Consider the following 25,144-nt stretch of genomic DNA (forward strand, 5'->3'; position numbering starts at 1 on the left):
GTATATAAATTATCCATTTTATGAAATGCGTATTAAAACGCAGTTCTTGTGAAATGAATTTCAGTTAAGGAAATCTTTGTTTCAGACTTTCAGCCTAAAGTCAGTGAGCAGTGATATGTTTCACTTGGGAAAAAAAGATCACTGGTATCCCTGTTTCCTGGTTTACACTTGAATCTTTTTTGAAAAAATTATTATCATCGTAATCTTTATTAAAATCTAGGTATAATGATAACAATGCCCAGTGTTAAACAAGTCAATTTGAATTGGTCCACTTAATAGTCACGCTTTTTCATATGGCCTTAACAGCTACCTTTTCAAATTTATCTTTTTTATTCATACACCCTATTTCTAAGTAAAAGTTAATGTTTGTTTTTGCCCCTAAATCCCTTTACTTTCCTATCCCTTATTTATGCTTTACCTATTGGCAGAAAAGAACATGGCTCTTCCTGCATTTCTAAATCTTACCATTCTTAGTGCACTTTATTTTTTTTTATTTTTTTTTTATTTTTAAAAAAAATTTTTTTTTTCAACGTTTATTTATTTTTGGGACAGAGAGAGAGACAGAGCATGAACGGGGGAGGGCCAGAGAGAGGGAGACACAGAATGGGAAACAGGCTCCAGGCTCTGAGCCATCAGCCCAGAGCCCGACGCGGGGCTCGAACTCACGGACCGCGAGATCGTGACCTGGCTGAAGTCGGACGCTTAACCGACTGCGCCACCCAGGCGCCCCTAGTGCACTTTAAATGTCACCATTTTTGTGCAGACTGACCAAGAACATAATATACATTCAGCATTAAATGTGCTTATTCATGGTATGCTACTGTCTTTAGATAGAAAAATGGCCTAAAAATAAAAGTAGAGTTAAATACTCAAATTATTTACTATAGACTGTATCATAACACGTGATATTTTAAAATGTTATATTATTCTAAAATAAGAATCTGTAACATAGGTAAACATAAATTATTTTGTTCAAGATAGATGATTATTTTAGCTTCTATCAAAATGATGTTCCATTAGCAAAGGCTTTTATTTCCTGAGGAAAGCGCAATTTTTTTAGATGTAGAAAGTATACAGGAGTAACCTCAGCACCATTGTTTAAGGCATGATTGGTTACAAATCACCAAATAAGACTAGCCATATGTGCCATAGTATATGGTATTTCTTGGTATTCTTTTTTAAATTTTTTTTTTCAACGTTTATTTATTTTTGGGACAGAGAGAGACAGAGCATGAACGGGGGAGGGGCAGAGAGAGAGGGAGACACAGAATCGGAAACAGGCTCCAGGCTCCGAGCCATCAGCCCAGAGTCCGACGCGGGGCTCGAACTCACGGACCGCGAGATCGTGACCTGGCTGAAGTCGGACGCTTAACCGACTGCGCCACCCAGGCGCCCCATTGGTATTCTTGATATAAAATGATATTTCTCTAAATGACCTCTAAGATGTTTTAGTTGTAGCATTCAGAAATAGTCCTTTCTGTAATCATTATTAAGTCAACATGACTCTTTTTTTGTTAGGAGCCCCCCCGCCCTGTGCACCCAGCACCCTTACCAGAAGCCCCACAGCCACAGCGTCTGCCCCCAGAAGCTGCCAGCACATCTCTGCCTCAGAAGCCACACTTGAAGTTAGCACGAGTTCAGAGTCAAAACGGCATTGTACTGTCATGGAGTGTCCTGGAGGTAGATCGAAGCTGTGCCACTGTGGACAGCTATCATCTCTATGCTTACCATGAGGAACCCAGTGCCACTGTGCCCTCACAATGGAAAAAGATTGGAGAAGTAAAGGCACTTCCCTTGCCCATGGCATGCACTCTCACCCAGTTTGTATCTGGCAGCAAATACTACTTTGCAGTACGAGCCAAGGATATTTATGGACGTTTTGGACCTTTCTGTGATCCTCAGTCAACAGATGTGATCTCTTCTTCCCAGAGCAGTTAAACCTTGGAGCCTCTATCTCTTCCTCTTTCTGACTTCCACTTTTTGGTCTTGTTTTAATCTTGTGCATGATATCCATTGTAAAATCCACATTGTGCAAGATTTCTTGGACAGCTGTGTATATACACTACATTTGTTTATAATCAGAAGTAAAATAAACAGCCCATAAAGCAAGAATCTTCTCCTGGACAATTGAAGCTTCAAGGTTTTGAAATGTAAATGTGCACCTTGCTTTAGTTTTAAGGCTGGGGAATATGTGTGGGTGTTTATGTGTGTTTTTCCCTATTTATATGTTTACTGCGGTGGAACCTCCTATTTCCATTCTCAATTTTACCTCTCTTCAGGTATTAAGTAAGTAGATCGAGGGATCAGAAGTATGGTATGTAACTGGCATGATTCTACTTCTAAGGGATCTGTAGGTTCATGGTTAAATGATTTAAACTGAATCTAAACAAAACCCAAAGAAAGAAAGAAAAAGAAAAATGGTGAAATAGTTTAAAATAGGTTCATTTGAACACAGGAAAGGATCTGTTTGTCTTTTTTCTTTTGTTGGTTGTTCATTAGGTAAAAAAGATCTGCAGTGGCCCCTCTCTTTCCTAATCTGACTCTTACATTTATTTTGTGCCTTAGAGATTAACTACAAAAATAAACATGACCATTTGTCCATTGTTGATCTTCTCTTTCAGGCTTTCGCCCTTCATTTCTCCTTCATCTCCACTAAATATAGCACACCTCCCCTCAAGTCACTTTTAAACCAATCCTTTTAGGTATATTCTTATCAGTGGCATCACTACATTTAACTCCCCAAATTTGACTTGCTCTTTTCTTCTAATAATGTAAGTGCTTTTATCTTTGGTCACTATTTAAATTAACTGTGTAAAATGGACCAAGAAAGACCATATTATGTAAGAAAATTGTTCTTCAAACATATTTTAGGATTTATGTTGCATACTGTGTTAGAGATTATAAAAGCAGTGTTAGTTCTCTTTATCACTCGAAGCATAGTATTCTTTCAAATGTAGTAAAGAATAAAATTCACAAAGTACAGTGAACTAAAATATCAAAGGGAAAGCTTTATTCCCTTATTGTCATATCATTCTTTCTGTTTTAACCTTTTAACTTTATTTTGATGGTGCCAAGTTTTGTCTGATTTACCCTCTGTCAGCTTTAGATAGGATTTGGGGTTATTTTATTTAACAGTTAGGTATAACTTTCTGTGTCTCTCTGTTCCTGTTCAAAGTTAATCAAATTCATTTTAGGTCCTGGACTTTCAGTATGAGTGCCAGCTCTCCTGGTTTCAGGTAGGTGTTCGAGGGTAGATAGTTTAGGGCAGGAGAAATGGGGTAAGTTTGGGGATGAGAGAGAATGATTGGGAATAGTGTGAAAGGAATTCATGGAGTTTGTCAAATAGTTTTTCAAGTCATCTTCCCTTACCTTATTTAAATTCCTACCTTCTCAAAATAAATTCATCTTTAGTTTTCCCTGGAATTATAGGAGGGAGCTATTCCTTCTGTGAATGCTGCTTTGTTTGCAACTTTGATGGCTTGTAATGAGAAGCATTCTAGTTGTAAAACTCTCATTAGAGACTTTCACTGGTCAGTGTACTGTCACATTAGGTGTGAAGTTTGATGCTGAAGAAAGTCTACAGATTGCCAAAATTGTAAATGTTCCAAACCTTCCTTTCACTTTCAGAAAATGAGACCACAATGAGAATTAAAGTTTTTATCAATCAGATTTACCAAGCATGTAGATGTTACTCATTCTAGGACTAATGGTGGTAAAGAAGTTGCCAGTGTCATGCCAATCAAAATTCTGAAAGGGAGAATTTGATGATCTTCTAGATGTGTATGAACACCTATCTATATCTGCATGTATATATGTTTTTACCTGCAATGGTTGCATTGTTGATTATGTGATCAAGATCATTCCTGTCTGCAGAATGGAAGGCCCGTGTTCAAAATTGTTCTTTATTGGCCAGTTTATGGTCATGTGATGACAATTTGCCCTAGCCTAGAAAAGCTTCCCTTGGTGAATGTTTTTATTTATATTCACTACTCTTTTTTTTTTTTTTAAAGCTTTCATAGCATTATGTAATCAGGCAAAAAAGCCCAGTAGAATGAAAGTATTTTAGCCTATATTGTGTGTTTTCTGTCAAAGGAAGAAATAATAAATTACCAAACAGTAACCCTAAAAATATATTTACTACAGCAAAATCAAACTTTTTATTCCAGAAGGTGGAAGGAAGGAAGCTACAAAGAGAGACTGTAATTATTTGAGGAAAGCGTTTATTATGAGATGCTTTCCTCAGATTAGCCTGCCATGGGATTTATAGGCAACATCTATATTGAATTTACTGAAAAATGCCAGGCTTAGAACTGTTGGCTTTTATTTTGGGCAGGTTTTAATGTTGATGAGCTGACTTTCTGTTTGGTTCATTTCTTTTGGGAGAAAGAATGGAGGACTCAACTAGAAATAGCTACTGATTACAGACCATATTGTAGCAATTCACACTCCATGGTACCTTTTTTATTTCATGGTACCTTTTCACAAAGTATTACAGATAAGTTTGATTATCCCATTTTGGGAATGCAAGTTTGCTGCATTTTTAGCTGGACAATACTTGTCTAAGTGCTGCCTTATTGGAAATTCTGAAAACTTCTGATATATTGACCTGAAATGTAGGGTGTTCATATGGCTTTTAAAAAGTAAGTGATGTTTGTTACTCTCTGTTTTTGCACTTTGTCAGAGTAACTTTCACCCTGTTTTAAGTGTAAGCCTCATTTAAAAATTATGTTCTTGCCAGTAAATTTATAAATTACCAAGACAACATCTGTTGTTAGCTGTTAACTTTATGAGGTAACTATATCCCTGTTTCTTTGGACTCACTTTAAAATATGCAGAATACTGTTTAACACAGTAGACGTTTATGAGAGAAGTGAGGACATACAGCTTTCTTCCTTGAAAAGTGAGTATTTATTGGGATGTCATTTGCCTCACAGAGAGTGTTCCCCACTCACCCTACCCCGATTGCTGGATAATAAATAAAAGGTTTAAATGAAAAACGTGACCTAAAGCAAGGAGCTTAGAATCTTTGGTACATCTGTCTGCAAATTCCTTAGGTGGGCTGCACTATACAGTTCTCTTACTGTATTGGGAAAGTGTTAACTTAGTTTTGTCGTTTGCTCTTTTGCTTACATTTTCCAAATTATCATTTATGCAGCCAGGTGAATGTTAATATTGCATGATATGCACTTATCTTGTTCCACGAATTTTCCAGTACTGTACAAAATTAACAAAATAATGCCTGTGGTATCTTCTCTTACTTTGATATTTGATACACTGTGATTTTAGCACAGTAGAGTACTGAAAAGACCTTCCAAGTGTTCTCCCCAACTTTCCTTCTTGGGCTATTTCAGTATCATATGAGTTATATGTTATTTTAATTCCATCATTGACCAGTCATTGGCCTATTTTATTCTAATTTCCAGAAAAAACCATGCCCCAAATTTGGATTGTTGGAAATAAGTCTCTCTAAAAGCAATGTATGATTTTTCCTTCCTTACTATTTACTGGGTGGGTCATGCCCCTCTCCCACTTTTTAAAATTTTTGGACAAACAAAAAGAACAGGTGTTTTGTTAGTGTGACAGACGTAGATCTAATTCCTAAAACATATTCCCCTTGAGCCAGCCAATGGGGAGGAAAGGATGATAAAACACACGTTTTGTCTTCTCATCTTCAAATAGTTTTATCATGTTATGTAAGTTTCTTTATTATTATTATTTTTTTAATTTGTAGAGTCAGCTAAGTACCCATCATTTATGTTTAAATGCTGAGGGGGGGGGTTGTTTTTGTTTGGTTTGGTTTTTGTTTTTTTTTTTTTACTTTTTGTACATAAGGTAACTGGGCAATCAAACACCTTTTGGGGATCCTGGCTTTATTATTTTCTCAGCCATTTCAAAATTAAATATAAAAGAAAATCTTTTGTAGGAAACTTGCATCCTGATTTTTCTTTATTGCAGGTGAAAGTGTAAATAGTAAGACAATGTTTAAGACCTTCCTAATGTCTAATATAAACTGGGCTATAGCAAGTTGCCCTATTTTTATTAGGTTTTGAAGGTTTTTGTGTTTTTTTTTTCTTTTTTAAATGTACAGTAGAGTGGTGTCTGTATAAGTGTTAACTGTAGTGGGATTTTGTCCAGCAAGCCTGACATTTATACTTTGAAATAAACTACTGGGTTTTTAACATTCTGAGTATTCTGATTCATTGTAATTATTCTCAGCCCTTGTGTTGCTTTTGGAAGTTCTCACCTTATTAAGAATCACCCATTATACTGTGTAATATTGTTTATTTAACCTACTTGGCAATATTTCAGCACTCAAACCACATACAGTTCTCTAGCTTTGAAAGAAAAACTGCTCTATACAGTTTTGCTCCCAGATTAGATATGCTGCTTTTAACTAGTGGGAGAAAACATTAAGGTCATATTGTGTGCCTAGTCTGCACCATGAAGAATCAGCTGGTGCTTATTAATGATCAGAAAAATCACTAACTGCATTTCCATTAGAGGTTCCTTTGAAAATGCAGTTCCACCATCCCCTAGGGCTTGCCCTTAAGTATATCCAGTCAGGGGAAGGAGAAAGAGCATGGAAGAGTACAGGTTTTTAGGGGCCGAGCCCAGAAGTGACACTAATTTTGGACTCCTTTGGCAAGAACCCTGTCACATGGCACAACTATCTAGGGGAACCTGGGTGATGTGTTCTGTGTGGCCAGGCATAAAAGGAGAATATGGATCTGGCTGAGCAGTTTCTGCCATACCGTCCTGTATATAAACTTGTATGCTGAAGCCAGTTACTTATCTTCTAGAATATTTCCTCTACACTCTGTCACCCTATAGTGAATGTTTGTTGCCAAAACCTACAAAATCAATAGTAGAAAATAAAAGTGACAGACTGAATTTAATATATTTTATTAAGATTAATTCTGAATGGAAAAAACATAGCTAAAATAGTGCCTTTGGAATCTTATTTGCGACCTTCTATTCCCTTCTATTCCCTCAAATCCCTCCTTCATTTTATGTCCTGTTTCAAAATTGGTTTCATGATAATAAAATCAAAGTTGTAGGTCTCTGGCATGCCCTGGTGGAGAGTTTTGTTGAAACGGTTCCAGTGAAAAACAGGGAGGCCATCTTGTACTGTGGGACCACTGATGGCATGGGCTGTGTACGCTGATGCTAGGTAGATATCGGCCACCTGGAAAGGGAAAGGAGAGGGACATTTTAGAAAAAACCATTTGGAAAAAAATTCACTAAATCCCCATTTTTTCCCTTTTTTTTTTGTTTTTGTCCTTTTTTTTCCAAAGTCACAATATTAGCCCCCCTTTTAAAACAAAATCTTGCAAGCTCCCACAATATGCTCTTCCATAACCATTTGGCGTTCCAATGTGAATTGAGCAGAAGTGCATTAGGTTAATGTAGCCAAAAGTGTGAGGTCTGGAGTCAAAGTGCTCATATTCAGAATTCTAGCTCCAAACTTATTTTAAAATAACCACTATTTGGCTCAGTTTTCTCATTTGCAAAAGGGTAATAACCCAACTTCTTGGAGGGGTTGTCAGAAGGAGTTAAGGAGCAGTTTATGTGAAGCAGAATGTAGGCTTCAATAAAAGTTGTTATTAGGGCAGTAACAAGTTTTAAAGTAGAAGGAACTCTGTTAAAATAGGAGGTCTATGGTTCTCAAAAGCACCTAAACATTGGATAGCACCAGATCTTAACCTTAGAGAAAAAGGAAGAACATGTCTCCTAACTTCTGATTTTCCACATATTCAAAATGGCTCAAGAAAAATGCTAATAAATTAAGTATATCCTTTAGCAGAAACTCTTCTGATGAAAAATCAGCAGACTCCTCTCTCCAGAAGAAAGTAAATTTGGCAGATGGAGGCTTGGCTTGGGTTCTCTCAGGCAAGGCAGCAGACGTGATTCTCTTTGTGTATTCGGGAATGGTTAGAACACTTCTTGCACACTTTACTGAACGTTTGCAAATACCATTAAAAAGAAATAAACATTCACTGGGGTTTCATGTGTGCCAGGCTCTCTATACCCACTAATTTTTTTTCAACTTTACACAACATATTTATTTTATACATCATTAAGACTAGAGCTTTCCTGTAGCTAAAAAGTAGCTTGAGTAGGAACGAGACTACTCTGAAGCCTATGAGGCAAGTACTAGTATTATGCCCATCTTCCAGATAAGGAAATAAGCATTACAAGATGGTGGAATTTACTATTATTTGGCAGAGGAGGGCCTTGAAGTTAGGCAATGGGACCTACTATCAGAATCTCTTAAAAAGCTGACTCCTGAATTGACTTTATGGTCAGAGACAGTATTGTGCTTTATGCCGCAGAAGTCCCTGCAGCTTTGCCTTTGAATAGGTTTATGTGCTGGTGAAAATTAAATTCAAAAGCCAATAAGCATGTTACCTTCGTGTCATAGCAACCTCCAGGACTTGGGTTAAGTGAGTTCAGGTCCTCACGGCAGCAGATGGTATTGCAGGGATCGCCCTTACTGTAAGGATCCTTCTTATAATCTAGAAAACAGTGATGGGGAAAAGGGTGAGTACTGGCTATTCGGAGATACACTTACCCCCTGGTAAGCTTTTTGGACCTGCTGAAGTATATAGATGATCAGAGAGTATACTCCAGTGGCCTCTTTGACCTAGTCTGCTCTCAAGAAACTTGCACGGTGAAGAGTTGACAGAAGAGAGGTAATAAAGGAGAAATGTGCATCAATGTTTTTCTACAAAATAAATACAAATTTGATGCTGTTCATCACAAATAAAGTATTCATGAATAATTTTTGTTTTATTAGCTGCTTTTGTCCTTGGAAGAAAACCTGGGTTAGGGTTGGGGGGGGGGGAGTGGTAAAAAGAAAGTACACTGTATGAGTTATTCTGTGTTTTACATATTTTTTCCCAGTTAAAAAAACCTGTAGAATCTTTTTCCCTGTCATTTTATAAAATAGGACAAAATTCTATTTGTTCAGAATAAAATATGTATATTATTGATTGAATACTGAATACTTAACTTCTTATAATTCCTTCTAGTACAGAGATAGATTCTTTACATGGGAAACTTACATGGATTCTTTATCCCTTTGGAAGAAAAGGAGTTTTGAAGAATGATTCTTGAGAAATGTGCTACGTACTGTTGTATCGCATGATATATTTCATGGATGCCATATCAGTCACTTTCCCTTGGTCACGCCGGAAGATTTTGGCTCGTGAAGCCATATCATAGGAGTACTCCAAACCCAGCTTCTGAACTAACATTGGATAGCCACTCCAGTTGTAGATCTTTTCATGGAAAGGAATGTTGTAGGAGGGCCAATATCCTGATTTGGAATGGAAAGGAAGCAGGGAGACAGACAGAAAAGAGAGATGGGACAAAATAGATGTCATTAGCGATAGTTTCTTTTGAAAATTGGCACAGGTGTGTGATTACAAAATGATATTATAAAGAAAATTAAGCTTTGAATGTGAACACTGGCCTTCACACTGGATCCTTTTAAGTTTACAGAATCAGTATACTTTTAGATTGTTCCATTAGGCAAAGAAGAGCATCAGAATTCTTTGCTTCTCACTCAGAATTCTTAAAACAATCTGTTAACCAGAAAATAACTTTATTATCTATAGAGCAAAATGAAGCATAACACAGAGTGGTCTGGGGGAATTGGTTTAAGTTGGTTTAAGTTAGTTACTGAAATGCCAAAAGATGGTTTCACAATGTGGCCCCACCAGGGAACAGGCCAGATGCTAATCATGGGATAGTGGAAGAACACAGTACCTAGAGTTGAGGAAACCTGAATTCTAGGCTCAGGGCTGACTCTCTAGGTCTTAGGCAGTTAACGTCACTTTATTTTCTTTTTTAACAGGGAGAGGGAAAGGAAGAATCCATGGTTTGAAGAGACTAGAGATGATCTTTAAGGTTCCAGTGGGTTTTAACTTCTTTGTAAGCATTCATTAAGGCTTAGCTTCATTCAGAACTTCATAATGTGCCAAGGCCACAGAGCCCATTAGTCACGAAGCATCAAACATGTGACACAGCTCTGGTACAATCAATATTTCAGGAACATCCCATATTACAATGGCCTGGGCTACTGTCCATAGGACAGTCAACACAGGGACTCCTCCATCACTCAGGGGCTAACCTTGTCTTGGCATTGGTTTGCCTTTCTCCTTTTTTTTTTTTTTTTAACTGTTTTATAGAACCCCCTACTTTGGGGTGAGGTCACTGATTAAAAAAATGACAAGACATCCAATGGTGCTGATTCTGGGACACAGACCAGCATCAGGAAGAACTGAGATAAAGACAACATTGAAGTGACAGGCTAAAATCATGTGTATAATATAGTATATCTAGGCTACGTATAGATTTAGGAATTAGACTGCCTGGATCTGAAGCTTGGTTCTGCCATCATTAGGTATGTGACCTTAGACAAAATATTTAAATTCTCTGTGCTTCAGTTTCTTCATCTATAAAATGTGAACAATGACAGTACTTACCTTATAAGGATTATTATGAGCATTAAATAAGTTCAAACAGATGAAATACTTACAATAGTGTCTAATACTTGGTAAGCATTAGATGAATATTAACTATTATATTTCTCTCCCTTTTTTTTTAACTTTTTAATGTTTATTTTTGAGAGACAGAGAGAGAGCATGAGTGGGGGAAGTGTAGAAAGATTGGGAGACAAAGAATCCTAAGCAGACTCCAGGCTCTGAGCTGTCAGCACAGAGCCCGATGCGGGGCTTGAACCCACTGTGAGATCATAACCTGAGCCAAAGTCGGATGCTCAACCGAATGAGCCACCCAGGCACCCCTATAATTATATTTCTCTTTATGTGAACACAGATCAAATGAATAATAAAAATAGCTGCTTTATCCTTCACATTTTCATAAAGCTTCACGATTTACAAAAACATTTAAAATAGAGTATCTTGTATATTTCCCAACAACCTAATGATGTATAAGCATTACCATCCTTCCTAATAAAGGGAGAAATAGAGCTTCAGAGATGACAGATGCCTCCTTTCTGATCAAGGGCTTCTATCGATATACCACAGCTGCTTCCAAGTTTTGGAAGCAGGGCCTGGGTGGCTCCATCAGTGAAGTGACTCTTGATTTTGGTTCAGGTTCAGGTCATGATATCATGGTTCATGAGATCCTGCGGAGCCTGCTTGGATTCTCTCTCTCTTCCCCTCCCTCACTTGTGCTTGCTCTCTCTCTCTCTCTCCCTCTCAAAAATAAACTTTAAAAAAAAGAAAGGAAAAGAAAATTCTAGGAGGCTCATGGGACTTTTTGTCTTTTATCATAATGGCTATATGATATCACTTAATTATTTGGGCAAATCACATATTTCTTTCTGAGCCTTTCTTTCCTTACAGTAAAATGGTAACAATGCCACTTAATCTGGAAGTATGTTAATGAAGACCAAACAACGGAACGCAAGTAAAAGGCCCAGAAGGGACTGCCTAGTATATAGGAGACCATGAATTTAACTGTTTTTCCCACCACTGGCAAAATAACTACAAAAAGATCACCATCAGCTTTTATTTTAGTCCCAGGGTAGGTTTCTTCATGGGATCTAGGAACCACATTGCAAAGAACCTGAATCTGCCCTTCTATAATCAGCAGCAGTCCAAGAAAAGGCCTTGAATAATCTGTCCCCTTCAACATGCATCTCCCTCTTGATGCATGCTAGTTTTATTTTTTTTTTTAATTTTTTTTTTCAACGTTTATTTATTTTTGGGACAGAGAGAGACAGAGCATGAATGGGGGAGGGGCAGAGAGAGAGGGAGACACAGAATCAGAAACAGGCTCCAGGCTCCGAGCCATCAGCCCAGAGCCCGACGCGGGGCTCGAACTCACGGACCGCGAGATCGTGACCTGGCTGAAGTCGGACGCTTAACCGACTGCGCCACCCAGGCGCCCCGAGGCATGCTAGTTTTATAAGGCTCTTACCAGCTGGATGAACCAGGCTTCAGGCTCAGAGAGCCGACTTCTCAGTTTTGAATTGCCATCCTAACCAAGTGACTGCCTCATGATTTGACTTCTCGGGGCAATTTTCCTTCAAAAAAGGAGGTAGGTCTGCTTCTTGGTGGTATCTGATCTGCTTGGCAATTGAAGTTTCCACCTCCATTAACTCTGTTTTATGCAGATTATGAGCATGTAGCTTGTGTGAGCCATTTCTGCTGACATGGCTCTCCCTGGATGTCATTATAAAATCTCTGGGGACCTGGGAGCCTGAGGACCAGGCCCTGATTTCCAGGGTCCATACCTTACCTTGGTTCCATTCCTACTCCTCTATCAGGTGATCTATTGCAATAGTTTCCTAACTAGACTCCTGCCTTCTCTCTGACTTCAAGTCTGTTCTCCCTTTTCAACAACTCCCATTTTCTAAAGGATAAAGTCTACACTGCTTAGCAGGATATGCAAGGCTGGTATATTTCACCTTCCACTACCCACGACATCATAGCCTTCCCTCTAGCTGTCTCGAGCTAACAGTTTCTCAAACACACCACACTTTTTGTGCCTCCATTTGTCCGGGCGTCCCCTTATCAAATTGGTGAGCTCTTTTTAACCTCTGATCGTCACTCAGACATCATCTGCACTCCCATTTGTTCAACAAATGTGCAAATATGTTGTGTGTGCCAAACAGCAGGTTCAATGCAAAATAAAAGTACTTGCTTTGTGTCAGCAGTGTGCTCAAGAATCATCTCCCTTAATTCTCATGACAACTTTGTCAAGCTACAAGGGTGCACATTCCCACATCCAAAAACTCTTGGGGGGCAGATGTTTCAGAATTCAGGGTCTTGCAGACTTTAGAACAGCAATGGAGTTGCTGTATATGACACTGCAGCCTCCATGGGGAATATGTCATAAAGGCCCTGAAATTTCTGTAGCCTAATGTGTAGTCTCCCTAGACGAGAGGAAATAAAGACTAAATGGGCAGGTCAAGTCTACCAAACTACGAAACTGGTAGGTTTTGCTACCCAAATGAGTTCAGGTCAGGTCATATTTTGCTACTACGTTTACTAGGGGAAACAACACAACAAAACAAAACAAAAGCAACAGCAACAAAAATTTTGAGATTTCAAAATTACAAATAAGTGATTGTGGGCCTGTACCGCTACTGTCATGCTTTACAGATGAAGAAAGTGGGGCTTGGAGAGAGGGGATCATTTGTTTGAGATTTGGAGGAGCAGAGATTCAAATCAAGGCAGTGTCACTCCAAACCTTGCGCTTCAAATATATGAGTTCTGGTCTTGCCTTCCAGACCCGCCTTTTCTGATCCCTCCCACTGACAGCAGCTCCCACTGGGCTTGGGACACCCAGACTTTATGACTGCTCTTCCCTTTCTGGGTTCTAATGGCTGCTTTATGTGCCTTGCTTCCTCACTAGACTTTCTAAAGGTCAGGGATTTTGTACCTGCGTCCGTGCTTTTCCAGTCCCTGAGCCGAGGTAGCACCTCTATAAATATTTGCTGAATTTGACTAAAAGCTTTACTCAGGAACCAAGGAGAGAAGGTAATATTAGAGCTATGAGAAGTCATAAGATTACAAATGTCTGGCTTTGAGGACTCCTGGGTGGCTCAGTCAACTGAACTTCTGACTGTCGATTCGGCTCAGGTCATGGTCTCACAGTCATGAGATCGAGTCCCACGTCGGGCTCTGCACTGACAGCGTACAGCCTGCTTGGGATGCTCTCTCTTTCCCTCTCTCTCTCTATTCCTCCCCCACTCATGCTCACGCGCTTTCTCTCTCTCTCTCTCTCTCTCTCTCTCTCTCTCTCTCAAAATACATAGATAGACATTAAATAAATAAACAAATGTCTGGCTCTGTCACAAACTATACAATGCCACATAAAGAGTTAGAGGTGCAGATTTTACATGTTGAGCTGAACCCGGTAATTCTTTCCCAGCGTAACTAGCAACAGCATTCCCATCCTTTCTTTCCCACTATAGACCACCCGCCATGACACATTCACACGCCACGACACATTCACACGCCACACATTCCCCACCATATACACGTACACACTCACACACTCATCAGACTTCCAGACTTCTAGCATGAAGAAAGTACCTTTCCGTAGAACATTAGTTTGGTCAGAATATTCTACATATGTAGGAATTTGCTCCACAATATACAGAGTGTCGCTGTCAAGGCTGTACTTCGGCTTTATCTTCTTCAGGTCCAGGACCATGTATTGATTGTTGTAGGTGCCTGAAATATTGGGAGACACGAAGCAGAATGTGAGTGTGACTCTACTGGTTAACTCAAAATCTAAACATATGTACATGTCTAAAAGCTACTCTCTTGGGCCACTCACCAGAGTTGTACTTTGAAAAGATCTCTGCCCACTGCCTGCCACCATTTGCCATCATATTGGCCACACGGACCCTTTGCCACGCCAGGAGAGACTGGGGTCCCACAAGCTTCAGTAGGGTTTTATTATACACACTATTTGTGGTCTGTAGCAATATCAAGCCACTGCTAAGAATGTAAAAGTCATCCAGAGACTCCAAAAATCCTACAGGAGAGAGAAATACACAAATCAGCGTACGTATGCCTGGTATATTCAACCCGACGTCATTAGCACAGCGCTTTGCGTACACGATGCATTTTGCAAAGAATATTAGTTATAATGATCCTTATCTGCAGCAGGCCTCCCCTAGGTTGGGCTCAGCTCTGTGACAGTTATTTAACAGTTGCTTATAAAGATGCCAGTGAACCTCTGGCCTTAGATTCTCTACTGATAATTTTTTATTTTATAATTTGAATGATAAAAATATACTAAATCAGGACTATTCCAATTTTCAAAAATGATAAATAGAAATAGATCCCCACTAACTAGGATTTTGCAGAACTTTTAACTAGGGAGGGATATTAATGGGGTTCATTGTTGGATAATAAGATTATGGATGCTTCTTTCTTCTCTTTCTGCATTTCTGTATTTTCCAAATTTTACCTCGTGAGTCTACATGAGTTTTATAAATAGGAAAAACATCTACACTTACGTTGGTAAACATGGTTTTAAAATAGGATCTTGACACTTGGGTCAGTCACTGCTTTTTATAAAAGGTGGCAGCAATACGGGAAAATCAGTGAAGCCACATGTCTTTTTGAAAGGTCTGTTTTTCGCTTTATGCTTTGATAAGTGTGGTAGAAATCAAAGAATATCAGACCCAGCTATAACAATGGGAGAGAATATACTGTCACCAGCAACCAGTTGTGATGGACGAATTGTCAGTGGTGAAGAAACATCAGAGAAGGTCCCCGGTGAGAGAGTTAGAAGGAACCAAGGTAAATAGCTCCTCTGGTGTTTCCCAAACTCCCATAGGAGAGTGGAAATTTTGGGAGGCAGAGGCAAAAAAACAAACAAACAAACAAAAAACCATTAGAAAATATAGTTGGCCAAAGAAGACATACAAATGGCCAACAGCCACATGAAAAGATGCTCAACATCACTCATCATCAGGGAAATGCAAATCACAACTATAATGAGATATCACCTCACACCAGTCAGAATGGCTAAAATCAAAAACACAAGAAACCACAAGTGTTAGTGAGGATGTGGAGAAAAAGAAACTCTCACGCACTGTTGGAATGCAAACTGGTGCAGCCACTCTAGAAGACAGTACGGAGGTTCTTCAAAAAGTTAAAAATAGAACTACCCTATGATCCGGTAATCTCACTATAGGATATTCACCCAAAGAATACAAAAACACTAATTCGAAGGGACGTATGCACCCCTGTGTTTATTGCAGCCCAAATGTGCATCAATAGATGAACGGGTAAAGAAGTGGTATATATACGTACAAGGGACTATCAGCCACAAACGAGAATGAGATCTTGCCATTTGCAACGACAAAGATGGAGCTGGAGTGTATTATGCGAAGTGAAATAAGTCAGTGAAAGAAAGACAAATACCATATGCTTTCACTCACATTTGTTTAAGAAACAAAACAAATGAACAGAGTGGGGTGGTGGGAGGAGACAAACCAAGAAACATTCTCTTAACTATACAGAACAAACAGATGGTTACCAGAGGAGAGGTGGAGGGGCGATGGGTGAGATAGGTGATGGGGATAAGAGTATACTTACCTTACTGAGCACTGAGTAATGTATGGAATTGTTGAATCACTACATTGTACACCTGAAGCTAATATAATATAATATAATACTGTATATTCACTACACTGGAATTAAAAAAGAAGAAAATATAGTTGGACAGTCATTCGTTTATTCACTCAACGAACAAGCTATCGTGCCTCCGCTTTAGGCCTGGTAGGGTTAGGTAGGGTGCAATGAAATAATGGGATCACTTGAGGCTAAAGATAAGCCTTCAGAGCTGCAGTGGGAGTCCAAAAGCCTACATTTTAGTTCCCTGCTTCACAACTAGCAAATTTGGCACTTCTCATTTAGCTTCTCCGTTCCTTATTCCCTTCCTCTGATAACCTGGGACTAAGTGATCATTCAGCGCTAACAGAGTATCTTTAATTTCTGGAAATTTCCGAGTAGAAAAGTTACATGATGAGAGCAGTGTCCAACCAGCTCCTGATGAACCTCCACAAGGCTGTCATTAGCCTATACAGAAGTCTGCATAACAGAAGGTTGCACACTCCAGGTGCTTAATGAGTGGATGCCACACTTGAATGGACTTTAATGGGCAAAACTCCTCTTGGTAGATACGGCCTAGACATTGGATGCATGGCTTCACAAGCAAAGTGTGGGATGGATTTCAATGACCATTCATTCACCTCTTAAGCTGGGGTCATTTTGCAGTGTGCAAACTATACAACCACACCTGGCATTCTCGGGTAAGCCCTCTGGTACCGAACCTCCATAGGGTGGAAGGTTGTACTTCTGGCCTAATAAACTTATGAATTCACTCCTTGTAGCAACCTCCATGAACACAAGAGGGCAGGCATTCTTTAATATGTATGAGTGACGGACTAGTACTAACACGTAAGGAGCAGTGGTTCATTCAAGAGCAAGACTTTATTAAAGATGGAAAAATGTAGGCTGCCCAGAGTTCTGGAACAAAGAGAATGAACTGGCTTGCAGCACAACTCTAGTTAAGAAGGTTAATTCTATAGTTTGGAGTTTAAGATAAAATAAAAAGGAAAAGGCTGAGTGGGAACAAAGCCCTAAAACATGACAAGAGAAACAAATGTTCTTTGACAACGTAAAATCATATTCTTGCTTTTATCTGCCATTAGCAGCTTTGAAAGGCAGACTATTTTAAATCAGGAGAAACTCAAGTTTGAAAGTCAGCCAGCAAATAACATTTCATAGGAAGCTGACTGCTGAATTTAATTAAGAAATCAAAGGGGACCCTGACAGTTAATAAATCTCAGGACTTAAAACAAAAATCGCTTGAATCACAAAAATAAACAGTGACCACTACCCTCTGATGCCATTTAGACCCATTGGTTAGCACCACCCAGAAAAATGTACCCTTATTGTCCCATCAGGTGCATTTAAAGTGTGCCCATTCCCATATTGCATTAATTAACTGCTCCAAAGCTCCAGACCAAACATACTCATTTTTTCCAGAAGAGTAGAATCGGTGTTGCCCAAGAACATAAATAACCTCCAACTCAGCATCAGTAGTCTGGATTGTGCTGCATTTCTTCACCCCCTCCCCCCATATTCTCTGCAATGTGACTTTGTAGAATCTCCCATCAAAAGATGTCTGGGTCCCCAGATCCTAGATCTGGGCTGGATTTGGCGCTTACTTTGGCTAACGGAATGTGCCAATTCTGAGTCTAGGCCTCAAGAGACCTTGCACATTTCTGCTTACTCTCCTGTAACCCTGTTACTCCTGTATATGAGAGACCGCGTGGAGGAGGACGACCCTCTCAGCCAAGGCCAAGTTCTAGCCCGCCAACTCCCAAATGTGCAAGGGAGTTCTTCCAAGGTCAGCAGAGCTGCCCACCGCACCCCCCCCCCCCCCACAGACAACCACAGATGCAGGAATGTGACCAGCTGAGTTGTCTAGAAAGAGCCACTTAGCTGACCTGTGGACTCAAGAGCAATACTAATCACAAATTGTTTCCAGCCACAAAGTTTTAGAGGTTATTTTTTTTTCCACAGAAAAAGCAAACTGATACAATAACTATCCGATTACACAATATATTTTGTTTTGAAATGTCTTACTGCCCTTTGATTTAACACAGGTGGCTGTGACCCTGTGGGAACTCTCTTTTCCCTCCTTTTTTTTTTTCTTTTAAGAAAAAAACAAAATAACAACTTTGTATCATGGTCAGCCTCTCTGCTCAGCTTCTTCCCACTGCTGAAGAGGGACGGTGCTCAGCCCCAGCTGGGCTCTCTGCCTTCTCTAAGCCGGTGCGATAATCAGTCAGTAAATTACTGTCCATCACACACGGACTATATCCCATGCACCACGCAATAATTCCCAGCTCACAGTGCATCAGAATCCCCTCAGGAGCTTTCCCAAAAGGCTAACGCCCAGACTGCCCTCCCTGCTCCCCTCGCCTGCCCTCAGAGGCTCCACCAGAACCCCTGCTCCAGGGTTGCTGCCTGAAGCAGGAGACCCCTCCTTCCCCGCTCTCAGGAAGGGAAGCCGGCGGGGCTCTCTCATATCCGAGGACACAAAAGCCCTCAGCCATTTATTTTGCCTACTAAACAATGGCCTCAGTCTTTCCCCCCTTCCAGAATGGCATTTAGTGAGAAGCAATCTCCGCTTCTTCCAGCGATTATCGTTCAGTCAACGAGGTATTTTATTTGAGCACATTTCTGCCTAATCCTGCAGGAGGAATGTGATCAATGGAGGAGTCACACTATCGTATATTCAAGCACATGAAGGCGGTACTGTGGGGTCTGAGCATCCTGCAGTGGTCCACACACAGGAATTGGCAGGTCTCTTTAAGATTATTTAGAGTGACGGGGCGCCTGGGTGGCGCAGTCGGTTAAGCGTCCGACTTCAGCCAGGTCACGATCTCGCGGTCCGTGAGTTCGAGCCCCGCGTCGGGCTCTGGGCTGATGGCTCGGAGCCTGGAGCCTGTTTCCGATTCTGTGTGTCCCTCTCTGCCCCTCGCCCGTTCATGCTCTGTCTCTCTCTGTCCCAAAAATAAATAAACGTTGAAAAAAAAAAATTAAAAAAAAAAAAAAGATTATTTAGAGTGACTATAAAAAGTTGGCTTTGGGGGCCCTGGGTGGCTCGGACGGTTAAGCGTCTGATTCCGGCTCACGTCATGATCTCATTGGCTCGTGAGTTCCAGTCCCACGTCTGGCTCTGGGCTGACCGCTTGGTCAGAGCCTACAGCCTGCTTTGGATTCTGTCTCCCTCTCTCTCTGCCCCTCCCCTGCTCACGCTCTGTCTCGCTCTGTCTCTGTCTCTCAAAAATAAAGAAACGTTAAAAAACTTAAAAAAAATTTTTTTTTAAAAAGTCAGCTTTATATTTAATCAACATTTTATTATCATCCACATCAAAATGAAATGTTTTTCTTCAATAATGAATTATCTTATTTACTTTATATTAATTTGTTTACTGTTTTCTTTTCCATCTATCCCATAGCCTGTAAGCTCCATCAGGGCAGGGACTTTTTCTGTCTTGTTCACTCCAGCACCAAGAAGAGGATTTGACACATAGTAGGTGCTCAATAAATAACTGTTAAATCTAAGGAAGAAAGAGAAGATAGTAGTGACTCACATTGACTGTGTACCTACTATATACCAGATACCTTGCTTTAGAAGGATGGATACCATCATTTGACCTTCACAAAAAGAGGTCTTCGATGAGCTCTTTTTAAAAATACACAGCTATTATGGGGCGCCTGGGTGGCTCAGTTAGTTAAGCACATGACTTCAGCTCTGGTCATGATCTCACAGATCGCGGGTTTGAGCCCCGTGTCAGGCTCTGTGCCGACAACTTGGAGCCTGGAGCCTGCTTCGGATTCCGTGTCTCCCCCTCTCTCTCTGCCCCTCCCCTGCTCACATTCTCACTCTCTCAAAACATTAAAAATAAAACAAAATATGCATCTATTTAAAGCTAATAAACAGCATTTTCAGGAATAAATCTAAGACTGACTTTCAACACATGCCTTTCCCACTGTACCTTAAGCCTGACAAATGTGATGGAACAGGCATGTACTCATGCAAATGGCAACAACACTGTTTAACACACACGATGGAGCAACTGTAGTAGAAACAATGAAAAAGAAAGTGAGCCATGGGGAGTTGCAGGCTTAAGCAAGGTGGAGTAGGGGACAATCACCTTATGAAAACCATGGAAAGTAACATAGAGTTTTTAGAAAGATAGAAGGGAGGAAGTTTCCTGAGCGAGATAGAGAGGGACAGGTATGGCCTGGGTGAAGACATCAGCGTCCTGGGTTGGTGCCAGAGAACAAAGAAAGGCACTTAAGAAAACAGAAATGAAGTGTTGTAAAATCTATCCACCATGCTTCGGAATACATGCCCTCATTCTACTTGTATTTCTTTTCCTCCCTTGATTCTACTTCTTTTTTTTTTTTTTTTAACATTTATTTATTTATTTATTTATTTATTTATTTTTTAGAGACTGAGAGAGACAGAGCATGAGCAGGGGAGGGGCAGAGAGAGAGGGAGACACAGAATCCGAAGCAGGTTGCAGGCTCTGACGCATCAGCACAGAGCCTGACGTGGGGCTCGAACTCATGAACCGCGAGATCATGACCTGAGCCGAAGTCAGACACTTAACCGACTGAGCCGCCCAGGTGCCCCGATTCTACTTCTTAAAAGGCAGAAGACATAAATCTTGGCATATATTAATTCGCAGATTGTTTGTGTATGTTTCAGCTTTATGACTAAAGTATCTGAGATAAAAGAGGTAACATGAAATTGGCAAAAGTAATTATAGCACACTAAGTTGGCAATTTTGTACCTTAGGAAAGTAAATAACCTTATGGACTATGAAGGGAGGTAACTACATTTTCTTGGAACTTTGAGACCATCCTTTCTTATTCCTGTGCACCTACTTTCAAGTACTTGAGCTTAGTACGAGAAAAGGTTGAGCAAAGTCTGTGCGGCAGACCAGTAGAGCCACCAGAGTCTCAGTGGATGGGCTTGGATCTGGGATGTTAGAACCACCTGGTGTGTTTGTTACAAATGCTTCAGCCCAGACCACCTGAATAAGAAGTGGATGGACGGCACTTTGGAATTTGCAATTTTAGCCAGCTCCCCTGGGGATTTTAAGTCTAGGGGGGGGTGCGAGGGTGGTGATGGGATGTCTGGGTGTCATGCAAAGTAGGAATGCCTGCAGGCTTGGTGAGACACAGTGTATTCCAGAGAGCCTCGCGTCTGGATAATTAAGCTGGAAGACTCAGCCTCTTAGAAATCACTGTCCTCGATAAAAAGACTGAATGGATTCCAGCTTTTGTTCAGTGAAGAGCTCCACCCACATGGTAAGCCTGGAGGGCCTGTGAGCCTTTGAACTCCTGGCTCTTTTTCAGTTTTAACCATTTAACTTAAAAGCACACTGAACGGGGCACCCGGGTGGTTCAGTCGGCTAAGCCTCTGACTCTTGATTTAGGCTCAGGTTCCGACTTCACAGTTGTGGGATGGAGCCTCGTGTCGGGCTCCTTGCTGACAACCTGGAGCCTGCTTGGGATTCTCTCTGCCCCTCTCCTGCTTGCACTCTCTTGCTCTCAAAATAAGCATTCTTTATAAAACTCTTTTAAAAAGCACACTGAACCATTGCTGAAATAACAACCAACAATAGATATTTAAAACTCAGATATATTGTGTTTGTACTCAGTCTCCAGCCAGGTCTAGTGATTTTGAGTATGTTATTTAACTTTTCTGAACACGTTTTTTTTTTTCTTTTTTCTTTGGAAATGCAGATACAATACCCTCCTTTGTTAGGTTTTCATGACAGTTAAATGACATCACACAGACGAAATGTTCAGCACAGTGTCAGTCACATTGGCAGGCTCATAAGTGGGAAATAAACAAATACTGTTTTTTCTTTTTATTTCAATAACAAGTTGAGCACAAACAAGTTAATAGTAGTTCAGTTAAAACTTGGGTGCTGCCTAAATCCCAAAAAACCAGTTAGGGTCTGGGGCACCTGGGTGGCTCAGTCGGTTAAGCATCTGACTCTTGATTTTGGCTCAGGTCGTGATCTCATGGTTCATGAGATCGAGCCCTGTATCTGTGCTGCCAGTGGAGAGTCTGCTTGGATTCTCTCTCTCTCTCTCTCTGCCTCTCCCTTGTTCTCTCTTTCTCTCAAAATAAATAAACTTAAAAAAAAAAACCAACTAGTTAGGTCCTATACATGTCACTTATAATCAGGGTGGCCACAAAAGAGTGGCTTCAAGGTCCAGCTCTGCGCTAAACATTGGGAATGCATATAAAATGCCTTGATAACAATTCCTAAATATCTTGGACTCCTGCTTTCAAATCAAAGATGTAAAAAGGAGAGCAGTACTAGAGAGAAGATGATGTTTTAGGCAGCCCCCACCTCCACCTTACTCATAGTGGGTGGAGACACTATGGGTGGACATAGTGGGTGGACAGCTTACTCATAACAGAATTACATAAGAAAACAAGAACAAAAACAAAAACACAAAGATATGTGGAAAGTCTCCGAATTTGGGGAAATTAAACAATATACTTCCAAGTAAGTCATTGATTAAAGAAATTATGTGAGAAATTATAAAATATTCTAAACGGAATGAAAATGAAAACAAAACATACTAAAATTTGTCAGATGCACTGAAAGGAGCGTTTAGAAGGAAATTTATAGTCTTTATAAATTTAATTCATACAGTAGAAAGGAACAAAGATAAAAATCAATTATCTGATATTCTACCTTAAGAAGTTAGAAAAAAAAATTTAAGTGCAAAGCAGAAAAGAGAAAATGATAAAGATAAGAATGGAAATCAGTGAGAAGGAAGAATGAGCAAACAATAGGAAAGAAATCAATGAAAATAAAATCTGGTTATTGGAAAATATCAATAAAACTGACACACCTCAGGCTACAGCGAATACAAAAAAGATCATACATGATTAAAGGAACTTAGCCACAGATCCTACAGATAATAAAAGACTCATAAAAATATTATAAATAGCTTTATGTCAATAAACAGGATAACCTTAAGAAATTAACAAGTTCTTTGAAAGACAAATTTTTAAAACTGGCTCAAGAAGAATTAGAAAACCTGAATAGTCCTTTATCAACGAAAGAAACTGAACTCATTATTAAAAACTCTCCAACAAAAACCCCCATGTTTAGATGGTTTAACTGATGAGTTCTATTAAAAATTTAAGAGAAAAAATATTACCACTCCAACACAAACTCTTTCAGAAAACATAGAAGAAAAACATAATTCCAAACTCAGATTATAAGGACAGGCTTACCATGATACCAAAACTATCACAAGAAAACCATAGACAATATCTCTCATGAATGTAAATGAAAAAATTCTTGACAAAATATTAGTAAGTTGAATAAAAACTAAAAAGAATAATATGACTAAGTGGAGTAAACCCCAAGAGTGCCAAGTTGGTTTCATATCTGAAAGTCAATCAATGGAACTTAACACATTAATAAAGGAGAAAAATCATGATCATTTTAATGGAAGCTGAGAATTTCACAAAAATGCATTAAACAAAAACATTCAACAAAATAGGAAGAGGGGAAATCCTTTTTAAACTTACAAAGACTATCTCCAAAAACCTACAGCAAACATCACACTTTATGATAAAAGACTGAATACTTCTCCCGTAAGATCAGGAACTAGACAAGGATTTCTATGCCACTTCTAGTCTATGTTGTCCTGGAGGTCTTATCAGTACACTCATGCAAGGACACAAAGACACCCAAGGGAAGTTATGCAGAGATGGCATGATTATGTATGCCAAAAATCCCAAGAAATCTACAAAAAAAAGTTGTTAGAACTGACAAGTGAATTTAGAGAAGTCTTAGGATACACAGGAAATATATAAAAATATTATGTTTCTATATTGGGGAGGTTTTAAAATGTCCACAAATTCTTGGGCACTCTTCCCTTTAAAAGATCGATTCTGATGTCCTTTCCTTGTGTGTGGGCTGATCATACTAATGTGCCTCTAAAGAATAGAACGTGGTGGAAGTAACAGATGACTTCTGAGACTAGGTCATAATAGGCATTGCTGCTTCTGTCTTGTTCTTTTGGATCACTTGGTCTGAGGCAAGCCAGGCATCTCGTCATGAGATTACTGCAGCAGTCCTGTGGAGACGCCTAAGTAGAGGGGAACCAATGTCACCTTGTCAACCATGTAAGTGAGTCACCTTGGAAGTGTATCCTCTAGCTTCAGTTAAGCTATCATAGATTTCAGCCCCTCACTCTTTGAGTCCTCGGCAGAAGCCCCAGATATAGAGAAGTAGAGACAAGCCATCCTCACTTGTGCCCTAATCTAAAGTCCTGCTCCACAGAAACCATGAGACCTGCTGCAAAGGCCTATTTGTGTCTCAGAGCAAGATTCTCAAAAGCCTTTGTGAGGGCCAGGCCCGGCCTTCCTCAGAGAACTGCGGAACACGAACACGAGGGACAGAACCTGCAGGGGGTGAGGTGACTGCCCAGGGGGCCAACACTGGAGCTACACACAGTAAATTCACTTGTTGCTTCCTCTTTTGCCCTCAGGAAGCAGGGCCGTGACAGTGAGAACAAGGCGAAAGCAGAGGTCTACATACACGCATAAGCTTGAGGGTAAGAGCAGCCTTCGATAGCCTAGAGCCCTGAACACATGCTGTGTCTAACATGAGGGCCACCTCAAATCATCATGTCGCTAATATTCTGTCAGCTTGGTCATGCAGAAAATATACCGTGAGGGCCAACAGGAAGGATCTACTCACCAGGACTACCTCATAGGCTTGAGTCCCAGAGCTCCTCATGTTGATGAGCACCACCTTGTTGCACCCACATATAAGTAGAGGGAGAGGGGAGGAGCTCTCATAAAAGGGACATCCAAGGACCAGGACCCACATGGGTTCCTGTCTAAGCTTAGCCCCACCTGGATGGCTCTGCTCATCTGGCTAGTACTGGGCACTAGAAGGATAGTTTGAAAATTTCTGGAAAACACAAGGGACACAGGCCAGTGCCGGGATATCCCAGTACTGCCAACTTGGCTGTTCTTGGGGCGCTGGGGGGGGGACTTAGAAAAG

The 25,144-nt window shown here is 40.2% G+C and overlaps 2 protein-coding genes across 4 annotated transcripts in view; one reads left to right on the top strand and one right to left on the bottom strand.

Annotated features, from left to right (window-relative positions):
* The window catches only part of ATF7IP (activating transcription factor 7 interacting protein), a 122,266-nt gene extending 116,082 nt beyond the window's left edge, over positions 1-6,184 (top strand). For all 3 annotated transcript variants that reach the window (XM_047066818.1, XM_047066816.1, XM_047066817.1), the window contains exon 15: positions 1,519-6,184. In XM_047066818.1, the coding sequence (XP_046922774.1) occupies positions 1,519-1,938 (420 nt within the window). In that variant the 3' untranslated portion in view covers positions 1,939-6,184. The remainder of the gene's footprint in view (positions 1-1,518) is intronic.
* Positions 6,185-6,887: 703 nt separating this feature from the next.
* Positions 6,888-25,144, bottom strand: part of PLBD1 (phospholipase B domain containing 1) — a 53,179-nt gene continuing 34,922 nt past the window's right edge. Inside the window, exons 7-11 of the mRNA XM_047066819.1 lie at positions 14,323-14,523; positions 14,076-14,216; positions 9,134-9,319; positions 8,410-8,516; positions 6,888-7,186 (exon numbers count right to left, since the gene is read on the bottom strand). Of these exons, the coding sequence (XP_046922775.1) occupies positions 7,004-7,186; positions 8,410-8,516; positions 9,134-9,319; positions 14,076-14,216; positions 14,323-14,523 (818 nt within the window). The 3' untranslated portion in view covers positions 6,888-7,003. The remainder of the gene's footprint in view (positions 7,187-8,409; positions 8,517-9,133; positions 9,320-14,075; positions 14,217-14,322; positions 14,524-25,144) is intronic.

Source organism: Lynx rufus, unplaced genomic scaffold (genome assembly GCF_022079265.1).
Source record: "Lynx rufus isolate CCGP_SWC_20201006 ecotype Redwood Valley unplaced genomic scaffold, mLynRuf1.p SCAF_7, whole genome shotgun sequence".
In the NCBI taxonomy this organism is placed as follows: domain Eukaryota; kingdom Metazoa; phylum Chordata; class Mammalia; order Carnivora; family Felidae; genus Lynx; species Lynx rufus.